General features: G+C 35.4%; 1 protein-coding gene across 1 annotated transcript in view; it reads right to left on the bottom strand.

The window, feature by feature from the left end:
- The window catches only part of ccdc178 (coiled-coil domain containing 178), a 30,245-nt gene extending 9,849 nt beyond the window's left edge, over positions 1-20,396 (bottom strand). The window contains exons 1-18 of the mRNA XM_082184094.1: positions 20,255-20,396; positions 19,813-19,881; positions 18,244-18,380; positions 17,962-18,017; positions 17,655-17,731; positions 16,869-17,042; positions 15,135-15,355; positions 13,955-14,097; positions 13,106-13,259; positions 12,799-12,894; positions 12,220-12,356; positions 10,052-10,235; positions 8,506-8,568; positions 8,185-8,346; positions 7,832-7,945; positions 7,547-7,692; positions 7,290-7,449; positions 2,744-2,893 (exon numbers count right to left, since the gene is read on the bottom strand). Of these exons, the coding sequence (XP_082040220.1) occupies positions 2,744-2,893; positions 7,290-7,449; positions 7,547-7,692; positions 7,832-7,945; positions 8,185-8,346; positions 8,506-8,568; positions 10,052-10,235; positions 12,220-12,356; positions 12,799-12,894; positions 13,106-13,259; positions 13,955-14,097; positions 15,135-15,355; positions 16,869-17,042; positions 17,655-17,731; positions 17,962-18,017; positions 18,244-18,380; positions 19,813-19,867 (2,229 nt within the window). The 5' untranslated portion in view covers positions 19,868-19,881; positions 20,255-20,396. The remainder of the gene's footprint in view (positions 1-2,743; positions 2,894-7,289; positions 7,450-7,546; positions 7,693-7,831; positions 7,946-8,184; positions 8,347-8,505; positions 8,569-10,051; positions 10,236-12,219; positions 12,357-12,798; positions 12,895-13,105; positions 13,260-13,954; positions 14,098-15,134; positions 15,356-16,868; positions 17,043-17,654; positions 17,732-17,961; positions 18,018-18,243; positions 18,381-19,812; positions 19,882-20,254) is intronic.
- Between the last annotated feature and the right edge of the window lie 1,045 nt (positions 20,397-21,441).

Genomic DNA, 21,441 nt, shown 5'->3' with positions numbered 1-21,441 from the left:
TACGAGTATTAGTCTTTTGGGGAACAAACAATGTGTCTTGCTCTTCAGTAGAGTTTTACCATCAGCAGTAGAATAACAAATCATATTAAAATGATCTACAGCTAAAAAAAAAAAGAAGCTATATACTTAAAGTGACAGATTATGTGTAGATCAGTATAACTAGTAATAATCTCTAGCAACAACAATGGTCCCATAACAATAACAATCCGTGGACTAATGTCATGTATGAGAGACACAAAGCTTTTAAGCTGAAGTGTGCCATTTTTTGTTTTGTTTAAATACCTTCTCCTATAATATGTGAAGATATCAAGTAAGACATTTGTAGGTTAATTATCACACACAATGTCTAATTACTGTGGTGCTATTGAAACATTGCCCTTGGTGGTTTAGTTTATGAACAAATGAGTGTTTCGAACAAACCTAACGAATCAAATTAACGAATCATTCCGACGGACAAAACTCAGTTCATTGAGATTTGATTTGAGTCTGAACGAGACTCGGACAAGAACTGAATGAGCTGAACGAACAAGGCATCTCACTCATGAACAAACGGTATAAAATGACGCAAAGAGGTTATTAAAACTCAGTTTGTTTTGGCTACTTTTTTATAGCTTGATAACTCAAAGATTAAAGGACAAGTTCGGTATTTTACACTTAAAGCCCTGTTTACAGATCGTATCTGATGAAATAGAACGGTTTAGATAAAAATTTGGACACATGCTGCTGTCCCGAGAATTTTAGGTTTATTTCGCTCCCCCCCCCCCCCGGGCCAAAACTAACTTTATTTCTAGTTTGTTTTGGGAGTTCGCAACAGCTTGCCAAAGCAAACTTTCTGAAAAAAATCACCGGCTGCTTAAACGAAAAAGAACTTCGCCATGAGTATATCGGGCCTTTAGTAGATTTCCCAAAAGCTTTCTAAATATGTTTTGGTCATGCGCGACGAATCTTGTTTTGGTTACACTTTAATTTACAGTACGTGTATTACAGTGTACTTACCCATGAAAGGCTAGGTTAAAGTTAAGGTTAGGTTTAGGGGTAGGTTCAGGGTTAGCAGCTCCTAGTTATAACCCAGTTTTTGTAAAAACAGAGCGCTACAATTGTTTTTTAACGAATCCTATCACTGAATGATTCATAACAAAAAAAGACATCCACTTTGACGCCAACTACAGTATAATGATACCCGGGTAATCCAGAGTTCTCGCGAGAGCACAAGTTGAATTTGCTCAGTGAGTTACTCTGGTGTCGAATAATGATGCTCATTAAATATGCCCCTCGATCTGAGCTGCACCAATCACATCGGGTTATCTGATATAGGCGGGCCAGAGGCGAGCTAAACAGAAGACGACAGCGCTGTCGATGACGTCGAAGTCATTAGTAAACATTGCAAGATGGCTATGGATGAACACCAGTTGTTTGAAACGGCTTCGGCCGCTACAATGAACGAGTTAGACTTGGCTTTTTTATCTAAAACAGGAACAGAAGACGCCGCTCGAATCGTTCCTTTGCAAGAAGGACGTTTTTGCTGTTTTGCCGACCGGATACGGTAAGAGTCTAATCTACCAGTTAGCTCCGCTGGTAGCTAAGTGTATGGGGTTTATTGTTGTGATTGGTTGTAGTGTTATCCAATTGCGTGCTGTGAGATTTTTAAATGCATGCTTGGTGCCGCCCCTCGAGCTGGCCGATTTTCAATAGTCGACGCCAGACCATTAATCTTTTAGATTTAGGTCTGGATTTCCAGGCTAGTATAATGATGTAACCAACAGAAAGAGCGACTGAACAAATCAGTAAATAAACAAATCTTTCTAGTGAACGGATTAAAAAAAAGACAGTTACAGACATAAATAAAAAATTGCCACCATTAGGAACGAATGCAATGATTGGATGAATATTTTATGGTCCTACTCTTTCCACAGACGATATATATACATAATATAAATACATTTAGACCACTTAACTTAGCGATCGCTATCAGGATGTGAAGAGACTGTCAACCAGCATTACAAAACAAAAAATCTGGAACAAATCACATACCCTTCCTTTAACTGCTCTGTTTGAGCATCCTGACCAAACTACCTGTTCGTACAACGGCAAATGAGGGGAGCTTTGAGGAAACCTGTTTGAAGACAGTAATTATTTTTGCATTTCCTTAATGTGAAACTCTAGCATAGAAATGGCACACTTCAGCCTTAACCTCTCACTGAAAGCATCTTTACATTGACAAGTGTTTGTTGTTAAATACCAATATACACAGCCAAATAGTGTTTGGGAATGACAAATGCACTGCACTCTATAGATACACACTGCACTTACACAGTACAGCTTTGATGAATACCAGCAAAATCCTTTAGTGATGGGCGTACGTGTCACATTATCATTCTCCCAAACGTTCCCGAGATGCTGGTTCTTGAGAGCGTTTGCATCTGCCACGCGCCTGTTTCCTCTCACTGCCATGTGAGATGGAATAAACACACATGCACGCCAGAGCAACGCTGTCATGAAGCTTATCTCATCGTGATTAGATTACTGCAGTGGCCTCCTAGCTGACTGCCCAACTAAAACCAACCACCTATGACAGGCTGTGTGGAGCACGCCTGCGCACGCTAGTCCTCTCGCTCATCACTATTTTGCATGCCTGCTGTCTATCTCTGATGACAAAGATAGACAACCACATCATTCACACATGCAGAAAATAGCCTTGATGTATACATGCATATGGAAGAAGTCAGAGAAAGAAATGTGTTACCTGCTTGTGATCTTGGACGTAGGCCTCTGCTCTGTTTCTTCTTTCAAAAACACACACGGCTTCTTGTCTGGCTGTCATTAGAGCTCTCTGCAGTTCTGGGTACTCTTGCGCTAACTTCAGATTGTCTTGTAGAAGTTTCTGTAGATGAACCTGGAAGAGATTTGCACAGGATGTTCTCCATCAGCTTCTGAGAGACTCTAACATGTTATAATGAAAGGACGGCATGGGAAAAACAAGGACAAATAGTTCATTTATAATCCCAAACATGTATGGCTTTCAAACATTCATTTTCAAGAAGAGATTTTGAAGATGCACTTTTCCATGCAATTACAATGAATGGACTGAAGCTTCATTAAAGGATCCAAAAGCTGATTATATGACTTATGCACTATATTTCAAGTGTACTGAAGCCATATGATAGCTTTTTGTGTGAGAAACAGACTGAAATTTAAGTTATTCGCTGATAATCTTGCCCTCCAGTGGGCTGTTAACCTCTGTGACTGGATCATTGAGTCAGTGAGTTGAACTCGAGAACCGGATTAGTCTGATTCATGAACAAATCATTCAGTTTTGTGAACTGGATCAACTGATTCATTAAAAAACAGACTTTTGATTCAAAATAATGATTAGTCCACAAAACTAGACATTGCAACTTCTATCACAAACTCAAATGAATATACCCATGGACAGTTCAATTTTGTTTTGTTTCTCACACAATTTTGTCGTATGGACCACTTTTCACTGTAAAAAAAGGATTTTTCAAAGTTGTAAATACAACAAATAATATTGGAGAACGTTTTAAAAGACAACATTCATTCTACTTAAATTTTCACTTTTAATTCAATGTGTTACCTGATGTTTCTTTATAATTGATTATGAAATTTACAAGGGAAAAAAATGTCTACGCTATATTTTTAGTGTACATTTATGGTGCTTGTGTGCCTTTTTGCAACTGTATGTGCATCTTGTGTCTACAGCGTTTTCATATTTGTTTGCATTTCGTATCGTTTGTTTTACACCCAAATAGTGAAACCAAACCTATTCGAATACAGTAACTCAAGTAATCATCCAGCACTTGAGGAAGTATGTAAACAAATTAGAATAAATAACGGTCTGATTTGCTTGTCTCCACAACCCTGTGTCAGCATCGTATACGTGAAGAAAGGAGAGAGAGAGAGCTATGGGAAGAAAGATGAAGAGAGAAAGAGAAGAACATTTTCTGCTCTACCTGGGAATAAGGAATAATGAAGTGTGGCTGGGCAGTAAAACGACCCAGCGCTAAACTGATGAGTTTAACCCAGCACAGAGAGTGGCAGTAAACATGACAAATGCCGGCTATTGATTTAAAGCTTAATTACTGCATGCAGTGCTGACAAAACCCGTCTGATGCACCTCTGAAATGTAAATGGGACAAATTACACTTCATTGGCCATAAGAAACTGATGGTGTCTGCACTTTGCATCCTACAGCTTTTCTACTCACTGAGCGTCTGACTTCATCAAGTAAACAAGCTACATGAGAATATGATGAGGGGAAAGAAAAAAAAAAAACCTAATTCAGCTTGTGAGGAAGTCACAGTGGAGTGTGTCCATAAGTGTAGGTTACATTTACCGCATCTCAACGCATCGTGCAAGGAAATGCACAACTGTTTAAATGGTTGCCATTGTCAAGGTTATAATCCGTGCTGCAAGTCAACACACAAAAAAAACCCCGGATTTACTTGCTTTATTCATTTCTTGTCTTATTTAGCTCATTTAATTGGTGCTAGTTTTTCCGTAGAAAATCATCTCTGTGTAAAAAAGATCGCCTCTTTCTCATTTACTATGCTGTGTCACCATGGAAGTAAAATGGGTTGTAAACTCATTTGTAAATGTAAATTTGACATTGACCTTAATGGAGCCAGCAATGGCAAGGTCATGGCATTGATTCCCAAGGGAACACACATGCGGATGAATCTGTTGCTTCGGATAAAAGCGTCTGCCAAGCGCATTTTAAAATGAAAATTGGTTTTATTGAAATGATAATTGTTAGTAAAAAGAGCAACAATTGTCGGAGCCATGGCTTTGTTGGTGATGCAATGTAAAATGCCAAATGGTCAATAAAAAAATAAAAAATAAAAAAAATATATATATATATAATAATAATAATAATAATATATATTACTGCTGTCAAATCGATTAATCATGATTAATCGCATCTAACATAAAAGTTTGTTTATATATAATATATATATATATATATATATATATATATATATATGTGTGTGTGTGTGTGTATATACATATGTATATGTATACACACACACACACACACACACACACATATATATATATTTACACACACATATTATAAACAAACTTTTATGTTAGATGATTTGACAGCATTAATTCACACACACACACACACACACACACACACACACACACACACACACACACACACACACACACACACACACACACACACACACACACACACACACACACACACACACACACACACACACATATATCACAAGAAAAAAGTCGTAACTGTTAGATCTGAAATTGCAAACTAAGCTTTATAAAGACTTAAAGCCACTTTGTTTATTTAAAAGTCACAATTAGGGTTTAATTTTTCATACTTGCTTCCATAGAGTTATGCTTTCAACAAGGAAAAATGATGTAGAACAAAATCATGATGAAGAAAAGAAAAATCTGTGTACACTATATATATATATATATTTTTTTAAAGCCTCTGCCTAATAAGAGTGTCCCTCTCATCTTAAACACATGACGCTGAGGTCGTCATCCAGTGTTGTGCGTCACTATCCATATTTCCTGTCTTCATTAACATCTCATGACTGTGACGTCTCAACAATGCGCCTAAGGTCAGCCAATTCTGACACAGCCTCTCATTGTTCGAAGTGTTAAAAGTCAAAATGTGTCTGTTGGGCGATGAATCTTTGTGCCGCTTTATTGTTTCCTGTGAGAAGTCTAAAGAGACTCTCTGCTCTGCTGCCCTGCAGCAAGTTAATGGCAGACTGGCTCTATGAGGGAGGACTTTTAATTCGGCTCCTGTCTCGCACCAACAACTTGTTTGGAGTTTGCTGCTTCTGCGCGCATGGCGGATTAAGCCCCATTGCCTTTTCTTGTTTTGAACTAATGCATTCTTGATCACCGTTTAATGAAACTATATACCACATGGCGATTTCACATTAGATAAGCCATGTGAGACTTTCATCAGACGCCGGGCTCTGACTGAGGCCATAATCCCGAAACTCAACTCCCCCAATAAATAGCTTTTTTCCTCCGAAAATGAAGTGATAATACGTGGGTTTCATGCAAAACATAACATATTATCTCTGACACAAAATTATAAGAGCTTTCATCAAATTAGTAGAGGGAATGTTAGTAGAGGTGTGATATTGAGTGTCGGATATTCCAGAGCAAAGGTGCATTAGGATAGTTATTACACACACACACACACACACACACACACACACACACGCGCGCTAAACAAATCACCCTACATCAGGTTAAAGACACTGAGATGGCTCTTTAAATTGTGATTATCACAGAAACGGACAATATCAGCGTATTGTCAGCCTTTTTCATGTGTACAACTTGTGATGTACAAATCTTTAAGAATCCTCTGAAACTGCGGAAACCTTTGTGAGGGTTGGTCACAAGCGATCAAGTTTAATACTTGGACACAATCCCATAGGGGTGCATTTGAAAGGCATTTTAATTGCAAAATGTATTTATAAATGAAATCCAGTTGGGACTAGTGAAAGTAAATTCATTTGCACTCTTTATATGGACAAATCTAATTATATTTAAAGCTAAAATAGCATAAAATACAAGTGAAACACCATCAAGGTTTCTGTGTAACATTAAAATTATGATCAGTCTAATCTCACAAAACAGAATGAAACCATTATAATGTCAAAATAAATGTAATGGTGTAAAATAAATACATTTTATTTATAAAAAAAATAAAAAACATAAAAATGAACCTGATGAATAGCAGGAATTCAATAGTCTCTGAACCTCAAAGGACTTGTAAACATTTGTACGTCTCTAAAGTTGTTCATACATAAAAAAGTTAGCATTTTTGAAGCTATTAATACACTAATATTGTACGTTTTTTCTAAACTTATGAAAATGTTTGTGTACCAGCTAACAGTAAATAATAATGGACAAAAGGGTTTTCTGTTACATATGTTTTGTTCTCAATGTCTTCCTTAATATTTGTAATTTATCATTTGGCATCACGAGGTATTCCATAAAAATGTACACAGTGCATCTTCATTCAAAGGAAATCTAAATATTTATAAAGGTAATTTCTGCTTGAATGGTGATTGGAGCACATCAAATCCCCTAACCAATCAAATGCACTCATGCTCGTTCAGCTTCAGCTGATCTGTTGTCTGATATGTAAAGAAAACATTTGTTAACCTGGATTATACCAAGTATTTAAATAGAAAAGCTGCTCTAGGCCTTATAGGAAGCCCTGACAAAATAATCTTGACATAAATGTAAATATGACAGAAAGGGTTCTTAACCTCTGTGTCCTTCATGACAGCCTGGCGTTGAGCGAACAGCGCTGAGTGAATCTGTGCGTGTTGAGACTTCCTCTGTTCACAGGACGCTATATCCCTTTTCACATTACCCATCACTACTGTGGCTGTCCCATGTTTGAATGCCAAAGTGTTTGACAAACACCTGAAACAAACAACAAATAAATTCTAATATATAGACATTTGTGTATATATACACACACACACACACACACACACAACAATATATCTGTATTTCTTACTGTAGCTCCTCTATAACGTCTGCCATAGTGCTGGTGGTTTGCTCCATCATGTCTAATTCTTCATTTAACTCCTTAGACTTCAGGTCGAGCTCCTTGATCCGATTTGAAATCTCCTCGTACCTCAATAAGACCACACTAAGTTTTTCCTAACAGCAAATAAATAAACATACCATCATTAAATGAGTAAATATGGAATTAATTAAGAGTTTAAGTAAGCCTGTAAAGTACAAATCTTCAATATCGTTGGACATGGGTGTCAAATATCAAGTGTAATTTTATTTTCACCTTCACAGAATTCAAACATTCCTGCTGGCGTTTCTTTTTTTCTTCGAAATCATCAGAGAGGCTTCTGTGTGCAGCTTGTAGGTCATTCAGTTTAGCTTTTAACTTTTCAATTGTCTGAGAAAATAATAAAATAATTCATATATAAAGAGAAAATACATCCTTATGCAACTGGAAACGTTGTTCAATAACTTCACTGGATCATTAAGTCAACATGAATCAATATTGACCCTACTAACTTTCTCAGTAAATTTCCACTTACTTTACAATTGGCCAAAATGTGACATTTAAACTTGAAATAAGCCAATACTTGAAAGATAATCCAGTGACATTTCTTCAATGCTGATCAGATTTACCTCAGATTTATCTTTATATGTCTGTCTCAGTTGCTCCACCTCTGTCTCTAGCTGAGAGGTTGTAGATAAAGCACCTTCATACTTTTTCTGTAGTTCCTCTTTCACTCTCTCACAGTCTGTTTGTTCCCGATTATATTCAGCTGCCTCTACGTCCATATTACCCTGAACGTAAAACATGCCATCAATTACAATATATCTATACCAAAGATTAACAGATACATAAACAGTACACACAAACTAGTGCAATCCTGATATTGCTTCATGAATTATTCATTTATTTAATAATTAAAAGATGTATTCATAAGGAAAGACAGGTTTTACCTTGAGAATATCTATTGTGGTCATTTCAGTCATTACCAGGGTCTTCATCTTGTCTACCTGTTGCTGCGCCCCAAAAATAAAAGCATCAAACATTAGCTAATTTTAAAGCAAAGAACAAGACAAAAACAAAATCCAAAGACAGCTCGAACGTGACTACAATACTATAATTCTCTATAAACACGAAAGGATAAAAGCAACAGCTGAAGAAAGACTTTCAGTGAATAATAATTTATATTTAGGTCTGTTGTTCACAGAAAGCTATCGTATGACTTCAGAAGACTTGGAATATAGAGCATGTAAAAGTACTTTCATGGTGTTTTATCTTTTTTGAAGCTTGACAAATGCCAAATTTGCTCCGCAGAGGTGGCACAAAAGCACTTCTGAAGTGGCATTTACTGTAGGTGTCTTTACACAGACTGTTTAATGCTGCTTACAGTAGAGGTGGCATAAATGCATTTACACAGTAATTACTCTGAGCAAATATTGTGTACTTTGATACCAGGGGGTTCGGTGGGTCAGAGCAGGCATAATTTAGTCTGGCTTTTATACTGCATTACGTCTTTACACAGAATTTTGAGGAGGCTCAGAGAAGCCTTAAAGAGTTAGTTCACCCAAAAATGAAAATTCTGTCAGTAATTACTCACCCTCATGTTGTTCCAACCCCGTAAGACCTTTGTTCATCTTCGGAACACAAATTAAGATATTTTTTATTACATCTGAGAGCTGTCTCACTCCTCCATAGGCTTCTAAGACATTATAACTTGCTGGCCCAGAAAATGCATTAAAGACATCGTTAAATCTTAAGTTTATAAAGCGATGAGAATACTTTTTGTGCGCAAAAAACAACAAAAATAACGACTTTATTCCACTATTTATTTCCTTCTCTCTGGGCCTCGAGTTAGTTCACGTAGTGTAACTGCGTAGCGCTTCTTTGTTGTACGTCACACGCATGACACACATGACCAGCGTCGGCCAATAGTGAGCCTACGTGGTGACGTGCAACACAGACGCGCTGCGCTAAAACACTACGTGAAAAAACTCGAGGCTCAGAGAGAAGGAAATAAATAGTGGAATAAAGTCGTTATTTTTGTGTTTTTTGCGCACAAAAAGTATTCTCGTCGCTTTATAAACTTAAGATTGAGCCACTGTAGTCACTTGGACTATATTAACGATGTCTTTAATGCATTTTCTGGGCCAGCAAGTTATAGTGTCTTAGAAGCCTATGGAGGAGTGAGACAGCTCTCAGATTTAATCAAAAATATCTTCATTTGTGTTCCAAAGATGAACGAAAGTCTTACGGGGTTGGAACAACATGAGGGTGAGTAATTACTGACAGAATTTTCATTTTTGGGTGAACTAACCCTTTAACTCGGCTGTGTAAAGACGCCTAAAAAGGCATCTACTTTTTCAATGGGAAAAAATAACAGCATGCAGGTGTGGAAGGTTGTGATGACAGAATTACTATTTTTGGATCTGGACTCTTTCTGAGAACGCCGTTTGCTCATGAACTCATCTTTAGATGTGCATGCGGCACGTGTCCTCTTACCCTGTTCCTCAACTCCTCCAGAAAGGTTTGGTGCTCCAGCTGGTCCAGCTTGGCTTTGGCGTCTGAATGTTCGGCGGACACACTGTTGAACTCGTCTTTGAGTGGTTTCCACTGCTTCTCACTCACACTGATCTTGACCAGGATGAGCTCGTGATCCATCAGTAACTGTTTCACTGCCTGTTTGCTGGAACAACATCATAAAACATAGTCTGTCCCATGAAATCCACACCACGATGTACTGTACAGCCTGCTCACCAAAAATGCTTGCACAGCATTCAGCAAATTTCACAGCCATGAATGTGTGACATCCAACTGATTAAACAAGATGAGCCAAATCATAGATTAATTACTGGAATAGTTACAATATGACACAATACTTAAATTCTAGAACTGAGTTTAGTTCATAATGCATTGTATTAACAACAAGCAGCAATATCAGTGGAACAATAAGATATCTTCAGCATCTTTTCATGAAACAAGCCAACTACATCATTCAAATAAGATAAGCATCAACTTTTCATTTTGTTAAAGAGCTTCTAAAGATCGAATATTTACTATCATTTATATCAAAAATTAATATTAAGAAAATGCAACTGCACAACTTTACTTGAAAATGTTGCTAAATATAAATTATATTATATATATATATATATATATATATATATGAAGAGTTCAGATGCAAAAGCCTCTAAATGCCATCTGAAATTTTCTTCTAGTATGATCATTTTTATCAAGCTTGTATATTTAAGTTCAGTAATTTCACTTAAATGACAATTCATAGGTAATTTTCATTGACATTTAAGTGAAATTAATTAACTTAAATATATGAGCTTCATAAAAATGATCATTCTAGAAGAAAATTTCAGATGGCATTTAGAGGCTTTTGCATCTGAACTCTTCATATATATATATATATATATATATATATATATTGCATATCATTGGGCCTATTCAGCTCATGGTAATATCTATAAATTTCAATGTTTAATTATCTACCTTATATTTAACGTAAAAGAGTGTCATTTGGAACTTGAATATGCAAGGCTTCCGGGTGTCATCCATTATTTAGTTATTTTAGCTGTGCAAAAACAGTCTGCTATGCAACTTGATATAGCAAACTGGTATTTGTAATGAAAAACACACTGGTTTGTAGCGCAAAATCTTCCTAGTTACCTATAGCGGCTAATGAAGTCTTGCACATTCACAGAAAATAGCTTACTTCCGTATTGCAAAATAAGGTTGATAATGTATCTTTTGAACGCTTAATCATTTTGGTACTGCGTTGGGTTGGCGCTTGATGTCCAATGTAAAATCCTGATCCTGACGCAAAACCAGTTGAGAACCATTGTGTTAGTTCATGCTGTTGTGCTGCTTCACAACATTTTCATTTTTAGAAGTAATGCCACACACCTACACATTTTTAATGAAGTGGAATTAGAGTTGTTGCATGATTTCATGACATGATCTGCGGAACACAGATTCTGTGTTGATAATTAAAGAAACCAACACTCACACAACAGACCAATGAACCACAAGACATTTCCAGCACATTTCTCACAGTGTTGTCATTCGAGTCTCCATCTCCAAACATGGAATGGAATGTTGATCCATAAGTTCAAGTTGGGAAGAATTACTATCCAGATATCATAGTTTCTCATGATGTGTTAGAGTTTCAACTAAACGGCAACACATGAGCAAAACTGTTGGCTTGTGTGTGCAAACATATGGCCTTCATAGATCTTATGGAGGCAACGTCATTTGTCGTCGCCGTACCATGGACAATTTAGGGGAAGAAACAACAACGGATTGTTTTTCATTTGGATCGATTTCAGTTATTGCAGTTCAATGAAAAATCTTGTTGTTGACCAATCAAATTAGGTTATTGTGCTTGACCTTTCTGTGTGTGTGAACTGACTGAGTATAAAACTGTTTATTGCAGTTTACTAGCTTTTTTATAATTCTACATAACTGTACTATTAATTTTACAATAAAATATTGTATTTGGAATTTTGCTAAGAAATAAATGCAGGCTTGGCCATTTTCTGTCATAACACAACAAATGACTGCAAAATACTGCAGACACAGCTAATTATTAGTGACAATTACTTGTATCCAAGAATATCATTTTAATTCAAAATAAAATGTTATCTGTAGTTTATGGGACAAACCTTTGGTAGGTCTTTCTCTTGAAGTCTTCCATTTCCAAGGTTTGCTCTTTGTTTTTGTCTCGCAGGGTTGATAAGTCATGTTGCTTTTGGCTTAAGATTGCATTCAATTCAGACACCTTTTCATCACCTTCAGGTTTCTGATAAACACAGAAATGCCCATTATTTTTTTTGTCTTTGTTTAAAGGCAACCACACAGAAGATCATCACATATCACATAGCACCACCTATGGTCAAACTAAGTTTCCTGGAAAGTTCCTAAACTTTTCAAACTCAGTTTTGACAGAACACCATCAAAAATGCAGGAAATACAAATTAAAAAGGAATGAGCAAACTGCGAAAGAAACAACTGAGCGCTCTGCGGCTCATTCACTCAAGCGTAGTGTAATTGTGAAATCAGGGCTTAGACAAAATGGAGGCTCTAAGAGAACAAACACGGCAGATCGGTGCAAGGAATCGTGGGCCTTTCCTGCCCTCCAGAGGACGTGAGGGTTGACATCTCCAACACGGCACATCATTTCACCTCTGATTTATATCATCTAAAATAAACAAGCTGTGTCTCGAACAGGCTGTTATACTTACAGATGTTTGCATTTGGTTTTGAAGCTGCGTTACTTCCTTATTCTTTATCAGCAATATCTCTTCTTTTTCATCGATTTCTGCTTTTAATGTTCTGACCTGGAAAAAAGTGTGAAATATATAAGTGTAATATTTGGAATCCAAAAATGAACAAAAAGCTACTAATTTTAAATAAAGCATACAAAAATATTGCAGTCAAACATGAGCTTATGATTCTTATGATGAAAATTCACAATGTCTTCATAATATTTTAATTCAAATATCCCGTGAGCAAAGGTGTCAGGTGAACGTATTGTAAATGAATACTGACTTCATCATTGACGTCTGTTTCCTTCCTCTCAAACTGGTGCGTCTCTTTCACCAAGGCTTTGATTTGGCCGTTTCTCAATGTTAGTTTTTCTACCGACTCTTTAATTTGTCTGTGAAACACCTCACACTGTGACTGCAGCTGGCGTAACTCACTCCTGGAAGCAGAGAAAGAGAAATGGTGTCATTCCCCTGTAATCAACTTTACACGTCGATATCCTTCACACTGCAGATGGAGGGCCGCAGCTACTCTATAAATGACACCAATTGTTCAATTGTTTTATCGGTATTTCAAAAGTATCTACATGGTTTTAACTAAAGGAAATTGCATCAGCAAGTTATCACTTCGTTATTTGCATATGTTTTTACAAGCAGAGGCTGGTTATACAAGTGTAGAAGACTAATCCTAAAAAATCTATCAATCTAATGAAAAAATGGCTGATATAAAAATCCACATGGTTGATTCTGAGCAGCATGATGGTTTTCCATGTGAAACATTTACAGAAATGAAACAATTCGAGGTGTCCGTTCATAAACGTGGGATGAATGTATGGCATGAAATGTCTGGTTCAGCCTTTAATGAAGATAACATAAATTAGAATGTGTTAAATGTGATTTACAAAGTGTCTTACATCAGTAGAATATGTAATAAAATGGTTGATTTTGCATAACATATTTTTGATATTGATATTATAACCTGCCTGCAAAGTGATGGATTGGGAATTAAATTCTGAAGATGGAGAGAACAGCATTTTAGTGACACCTTCTGTCTGGACTGATATAACACGCGTGCCGTTTACTGAAATAAAATACTGGCCTGATGTCAGTGTATAAATGACGAAAACAGACTCACAGTTTGTCACTTAGATGATTTCGCATCGTTTCAATTTCTATGTTCATTTCCTCGTTCTCAAAGTCTGCTTTGAATTCCTCCTTTTTAAGCTCCAGCTGAAGACTCTTTAGCTTGTGGGAGATGTTTGAAAAAGACTCAATGGCCTAGAGAAACATGTTTATGAAAAGATTTAACAGTCAGACAATGTTTATCATGGCAGCATGGCATGGTCTGTAAAAAAAAAAAAGATCTTTCATACTTCATAACTGATCACGTTTCCAGAAGTAAAAATCTCCCGAAACAGCCCATGAGCTCAGAGGTTGTTTGGTGGTTTTATAAGCTTCTGTTAAAATGTCAGTATTATTTCAACTTAAAATTATACATTTCCTGTGAAGTCTTGGGAAACGATCCACCAATCAGTCAAGTCGTGGTTACCATGGAAATGGGCATTACAAATCATGTGATCGGTATTCACTCTTGAAAAACGTTTAAATTTGTATTTTTTTTATATATATTTAGGGAAAGATTACAAATATATTGTATTTTATAATCATTATCAGGGACTTACTGTCAACAGTTTTATATTGTACTGTCAGTGTTAAAACTAAAACTAAAACTATAAATTTTTAAGTTAAATGAAATAAGGCTGAAATAAAATAAAATATAAATATTAGATGAAAAACTTAAACAGAGAAAATAAAATACAAAAAAAAAGAAATACAAAAATTATTAAAAATCTAATAAAAATTACAAAAACAAGACAAAATTACTAAAACTTAAAATGAAAATTCAATGAAAATGTATAAAAATTATATATATATTATATATATATAATTTTTTTTTCAAAATATTAATATTATTTTGAAAATAAATAAATAAACTTGTATGAATCTGTAAATAAATAATACTAAAATAAAAATGTGGATAGTTAATTTACACATAAAAGAATACCGTACAAGAAATTTTCCAATTTCGAAATGCACTTTACATCTAAATTCTTAACACTCTTTATTGAAAAATTCTAAGAAATACAAAGAAAATAAACGAGAAAAAAACCTGCACTGAAAAAGTGAGTGGTCACTGTTGCGCTCCTCTAGTACGTTTCAGACTCTCTCAGTTAGACCGACATCCCTTCTTTGGTTGTCTCATTGATTTCAGGTCTTCCAAACAAGCCAACAAACAGGCAGCGCAGTAAACACACCTCACTTTGTGCTGTTCGGATCTGCTTGATGATTTCAGTCTCCAGCTGGAGTCTCTCGTTCACGAGCGGGCCGTGTTTCCTCATGAAATCGATATCCTCCTTCAGACGTCGGTTCAGCACCTCTGTGTTGGTCAGCCTGTTTCTCACCGGCGGCAGCTGATCTCTCCTCATCTTCAGTTGCCACGTCAGCTCAGCGATGTCTGTGCTGCAGGCTTCACGCTCTGACGGTGCAAATATAAGACAGGCGAATGCGAAAAGTCAGGAATGGGGCAGAAAAGACATTATTTTGGAGAATTAACTCTTTAAAAGACCCTATAGCATAAACTTTTTTGACTTTTAGTCCATCTCTGTTAGCTTGAGGTCATCTATATGCTTGTTTACTGTTAAACAGTGTTGGGGGTTACGCAGTAACACGAGTTATGTAATCAGATTACTTTTTCAAGGAACTAGTAAAGTAACGCATTACTTTTAAATTTACAACAAAATCTCTTTTTTAGAGTCTAAATAAGTAACGCAAGTTACTTTGTTTTCCCATTTATTGACTGACACCCGCACTAATGTGCAGAGACGTCGTGTGCACTGTGTAAACGTGATGTTATTGAAGTTCTAGACTAAATGTGAGCAGGCATTTACTCATCTCACTTTACTCCTCAAAATGAATCAAAACAGTGAGATGCACACTCAGAATACTACGCAGACCTGCAATAATTAAATGTAAAATAATGCAAATATACTTTATGTATTTAATCTCAATTTATTAACCTATATCATTGTTGTTGACCTTCAATGATCCAATTCAACCATACTAATAAGCAAAAATGATCACATGTGTGTTTAATATTTTTGTTTATATTGCTGAATTAAGAGTGTTAAACTTTCTTCTTCTGTGATGTAGAATGGCAGCAGCTGAAAGGTTTGTTTGAGCTGCGCCCTCTACTGTACAGGTGTGAGTTTGCATTTCCTTCAGTCTGAGGCTTATTCATTTCACTTCTGGTGTGAAAGGGCCTTTACATTTGACAAAAATATAACTTTTTTGTTATTAAAAAACAAACAAGTAAGCCCAGCCCAGGTGAGAAAACGTAACGCAAAAGTAGCATAACACATTACTTTCCATTAAAAGTAACTAAAAGTTACTTTTAGTTATCAATTAGTTACTTTTTAAGTGAGAAACGCAACAAATTGACTAAATAACTATTTTTTTTTGCATATACACACATTTAAAATGTACAGTCTTGTTCTTCCTGTAAAATTGACCAAAATGTGTATGACCCTATATGCTATATTAAATATGAATATAAATAAATATAATCTCCTCCCCCTAAAAATAAAGTCTATTTAAAAAACAAAAACAAATGAAGGATTGTACTTATTAACATTTTGAATTAGTTTTAGTTTTACATTTTGTTTTCATTTTAGTTTTAATAATTTCATTATGAGTGTTGAGACATTATTCGTTTTTATTTCACTTTTAGTTTTAGTCATTTCAGTACTTCATCTTAAACTAAACAAAAATGTGAAATTGTGACTTTGTAACTAACTGAAAAAAATCTATTCTATTTTATTTCTATTAATGGTTGATTTTATTTTAATTAATGTAAATGATTTTAGTATTTATTGTTTTAGTTAACGCTAAAAACACTGCAACCAAGGAAATAATAGGGTTAATCGTGTTTTAAAGGGGTTTTATGACCTTATGAAAAACTATTGCGTGTCATGATCAACATCCAGTCTGACCTTTCTGCATTGCAATGGGAAACTCATTCTGCTTCCAGACACAGAGACTCTCCAGTTTCTCCAAAAGTTTCTTTGCTTTCTCCTTTTCTTCCTGTAGAGCCTTCTCTGCATCTCTCCGATCCAACTCAAGACGCTTGATCAAACTCATCACCTCCATCAGGACATCCTCACTATCTATTTACAATGACCAAATTATTACCACAAAACACAATATTCAAAAACTCAAGTGTTAGCAAGTAACAAAGACATAACAAGTCCTAATATGTGCTTGTCCACATTGCTTGTCATGTCCGTAGGACAGTGATACGGGATGAGGGAGGCATGCTACTACTTAGTGGTAGACGCTTGTTCATGTCAAGTCACATTTATTTATTTAGCGCTATATACTGTACAATACAGATTGATTCAAAGCAGCTTCACATTAATAAAACAGGAAGATAACAGTGTTAATGCTGTAAAATTCATCAATTATGAAACAAATTCAATTTAAGCGGTAAAGCAGCTCTACAGAAGACAATAGTGTCATTATTCATCTCATTATGAAACAAGTTCAATTCAGCTACAAGCAGCTCTGCAGAAAACAAGTGTCCTTATTCCACTCGAGTCAGTTCAATGTTGATTCAGTTTAGTTCAATAACAGTGTCCATGTTGCAAAGTTAGTGTCATTATCCAGCTCAATATTTTTCATTTTTTGATAATATTAATGAATATTAATTGTCTTTTAAAATCCCAAAAAGCAAAGCAAACTAATTATAACAAAATATTAAAATGGAAGAATGTCATTACCTTGTACACAAAACCCCATGCCTTCAATATGCAGCTTTGTGCTTCCTACCGCATTTTTGCTTTCAGTAGAAACACATCTAAAAAACACAAAGGAAAAAATACACAATTTAATCAAAAAAGTTTTAATAATAGTAATAAATTAAACTATGAACTGGATTAAAATTATTTTCTGATGATATGTCAGAGTCCACATACTGTATAATGGGTATAAACCATAAAGACTGCTGACCATAAGTGCTATCTTACTGGAAAAATTGTTAAAATTGATGTATGTGATGTGGAAAATCTATAATGCTTTATGGCTCACTTCCAAATGATGCTGTGGCTGTTTTCATGTGCAGTGTCATGCTGAGCATTATCACCCTAGAAGACAAGAGACATTCATTATTCAGTCATTATGTAATATGAGAGCAGAGAAAATAACATGTGATTCAATCCATATAACTGCGAGCTCAATCTGGGTTTGATCTGTGTGGCATTGGTTTTGATCTAGGAGTTGCATTATTGTGTTTGGGTCTTAGTTTGCATATACAATGATGCCCTATATATTAAATAATAAAGTCCATCATCGGGTTATGTTTGATTTTACCTGCTGGCCCCAATTTTCCAGTTTGGTCTGCAGTTCCTGAATGTGACAAACTGCTTTGTTCACACATGGTGTTGGAGTGTTAACCAGAGCACAGCTGCGACGCCTACTGGAGCAAACCGTCTGCAGCTTTCCCTGCTCTGAAACACAGAACTCACTTTGATCACAGAGATCGAGAAGATCTTGCATTGCACTGAAACCTTAAAGTTGGGATGAAACGGAAATTGTGATATGTGACCCTGGACCACAAAACCAGTCACATGGGTCAATTTTCTGAAATTGAGATTTATACATCACCTGAAAGCTGAATAAATAAGCTTTCCATTGATGTATGGTTTGTTAGGATAGGACAATATTTGGCTGAGATACAACTATATGAAAATCTGGAATCTGAGGGTGCAAAAAAATCCAAACATTGAGAAAATTGTCTTTAAAGTTGTTCATTTATGTCGCGCTTGTGCTGGGTTCACTCGCAAAAATAAATGTTTTATATATTTATGCTAGGAAATTTACTTTATGGAACATGATCTTTACTTAATATCCTCATGGTTTTTGGAATAAAAGAAAAATCGATCATTTTGACCCATACAATGTATTGTTGGCTTTTGCCACAAATATACCCGTGCGACTTGTGACTGGTTTTGTGATCCAGGGTCACATATAGTCTTTTCTTTCCTATTGTGACGTATCCCGCTTCCTGAAATGATTTTTTTCCATGGGGAATTGATTGGATGGTTGTGGTTTGCTATTGGTCGACTTCCTGTGAGTGACAGGTTGCCCCGCCCTCTTGCCAGTAAACGCATCATCAGAGAAGAGATGTTTTTGCAAGAAGGAGGGGAAGTTATTTTGATTAGCGTTTATAAGGGCACATGAAATTTTAAAAAAGCAAGATTATGATGTGCAGATTGTGAACTGATAAATCATTTATAATAAATACTGCAATATTCCAAAAAAAAAACAAGAATTGTCCATTTTGATTTCATGATAACTTTAAGGTCAACATGAAATGCCATGCACAACCCATTTTATGTCCATAATCTGATGCATTTTTGAGTGAAACAGCATATATTCAATAAAGGATGGGCTTTTTATCCAACTGGAGAATGATGAAAAACTACAAAGACGATTTGTTTTTCATTTAGAGTAATGCAGATGGAAGAATTGTTCAAAATTAGGGGGTTAGGGTTAGTTCACCCAAATATTTTAATTATCCCATAATTTACTCACCCTCAAACCGTTCTAGGTATATATGACTTTCTTCTTTCAGTCGAACACAGTCGGAGTTATATTAAAAAATATAGTGAGTTAACCCTTTAAGACAATAAATAGGGACATTTAGATTTAATGTTGTCTTTAACAATGGCTTGTTGGGGGAAAAATGGAAATACAACTTTTTGGAGCACATTGTAACTCATTTTACAGTATCCTCCATGTATATGTGCTTCTTTTTGTGGCTAATCGTATATTGCTAGATCATAATCACAACGGTTTGTGAATGTATATTATGATCCTCCTGATTCCTCTATACTCCATGCTAAGCGAATAACATTGATAAACAACATTGCATTTTACCTGATAAGATTGCTTCTTCATTTGAAGGAAACGTGAGTAACTTTATGTCAGGCATCTCTCAAGAAGCATCTATGAAAATCAAAAATCAATGACTTAATGAATCAATAAACAACTATTGATCACTTTGTCGTTCTAGCTTAGCTGTCAAACACTCTCTGAGTAACGTTACTGTTGCGGTACAGTAATGGTATCAGATTGCATTACAATGGTAGCCTACTTTGATTTTTAAAAGATGTTAATGTGGTAAACATTGGCTCATATATTTGTGTTGTTGCATTGACATGAAGCAAAACACCTCTATATACAGTCTGCACTAAATAAATACTGTTATCTTAAGTTAATTATTAATGAACGCCAGGTTAAAAAAAAGGTTAATAGTCGCATGTCAGCTGACTACAGCAACACAACAGGTTTGACTGTGATTCACGCTCTCAATACTTACATTATTCCACGCTAAACCGCAAAACGTTCAGCCGTGAATGATATTTATTTAATTTTTGACCCATCAAGCGCGATATGATAAATGTTGTTGACACATATCTCAGCTTTGTGTCACGTCGCAACCTGTTATATACTTTGTTTCCAGCCCCCCGCTTCCAACGTGCGCGCGCGGTTACCAGGCAACAGGAAGGCTTTCATTCACCACGGACACAATAGACAAAACTGAGAAAGTGAAAAAAAAGCCTTTCAGGGCTGCGAAGGTTTTGATGTTGAATGATAAATACAATCAAGTATTAAATTTATTCCGGGTCTGGGTGATGAAAAGTTTTAGGTCACACTGCGCCACACACACACAAAAAAGAAAAAGAAAAAAAAAATGCAAGAATGCAAAGAAATGCTTCAAGAGTATGGAAATAAAGCTAAACGCAAACATTACAAATAAAATGTACACACACATATATGATTAATCGCAATGTAATATACACACGTACATACAAAAGTTATATTTTTTTTGTACTTTTATGTTAGATGCGACACACACACACACACACACACACACACACACACACACACACACACACACACACACACTATATATACTCTCTCTCTCTCTCTCTCTCTGTCTGTATGTGTGTGTGTGTGTGTGTGTGTGTCGCATCTAAAATAAAAGTTTGTATGTGTGTGTATGTGTATGTATATATATATATATATATATATATATATATATATATATATATATATATATAATAGCCTATATATATATATATATATATATATATATATATATATATATATATATATGGTTATAAGGAAATGCCTCCAATTGGCTCAAAAACAATTAAAATTTTAAATAACTTTAAGCAAAAAACAGCAAACGCTCGTTGTGGTAATAAATCATAACTTTTATAATTTTTCGTCTTTAAAATTCAAATATATTATATTACAATACATATATTTGTAAAACATTTGTCCCACAAATTACTTGCTCATTACATTTTGGCCAAGCCATTTTTTTTCCTATATTCTTAAAATCTATAATCGGCTATATTATACAATAAGAAAAGAAAAAAACGTTTAATTTGTAGTAATGTTTTAACATTTCTGCAGAGCACCGATGGCTGTTCAGTGGAGAGATTCCGCATTACGTCATCGCAAGAGGCGCATTACGTCACATCAAAGCAAATGAGC

The sequence above is a fragment of the Leuciscus leuciscus genome, assembly GCF_965113295.1.
Source record: "Leuciscus leuciscus genome assembly, chromosome: 11".
NCBI classification, from domain to species: Eukaryota; Metazoa; Chordata; class Actinopteri; order Cypriniformes; family Leuciscidae; genus Leuciscus; species Leuciscus leuciscus.
Note: the sequence above shows the minus strand (reverse complement) of the source record. Positions and strands in the feature narration are given on the sequence as shown.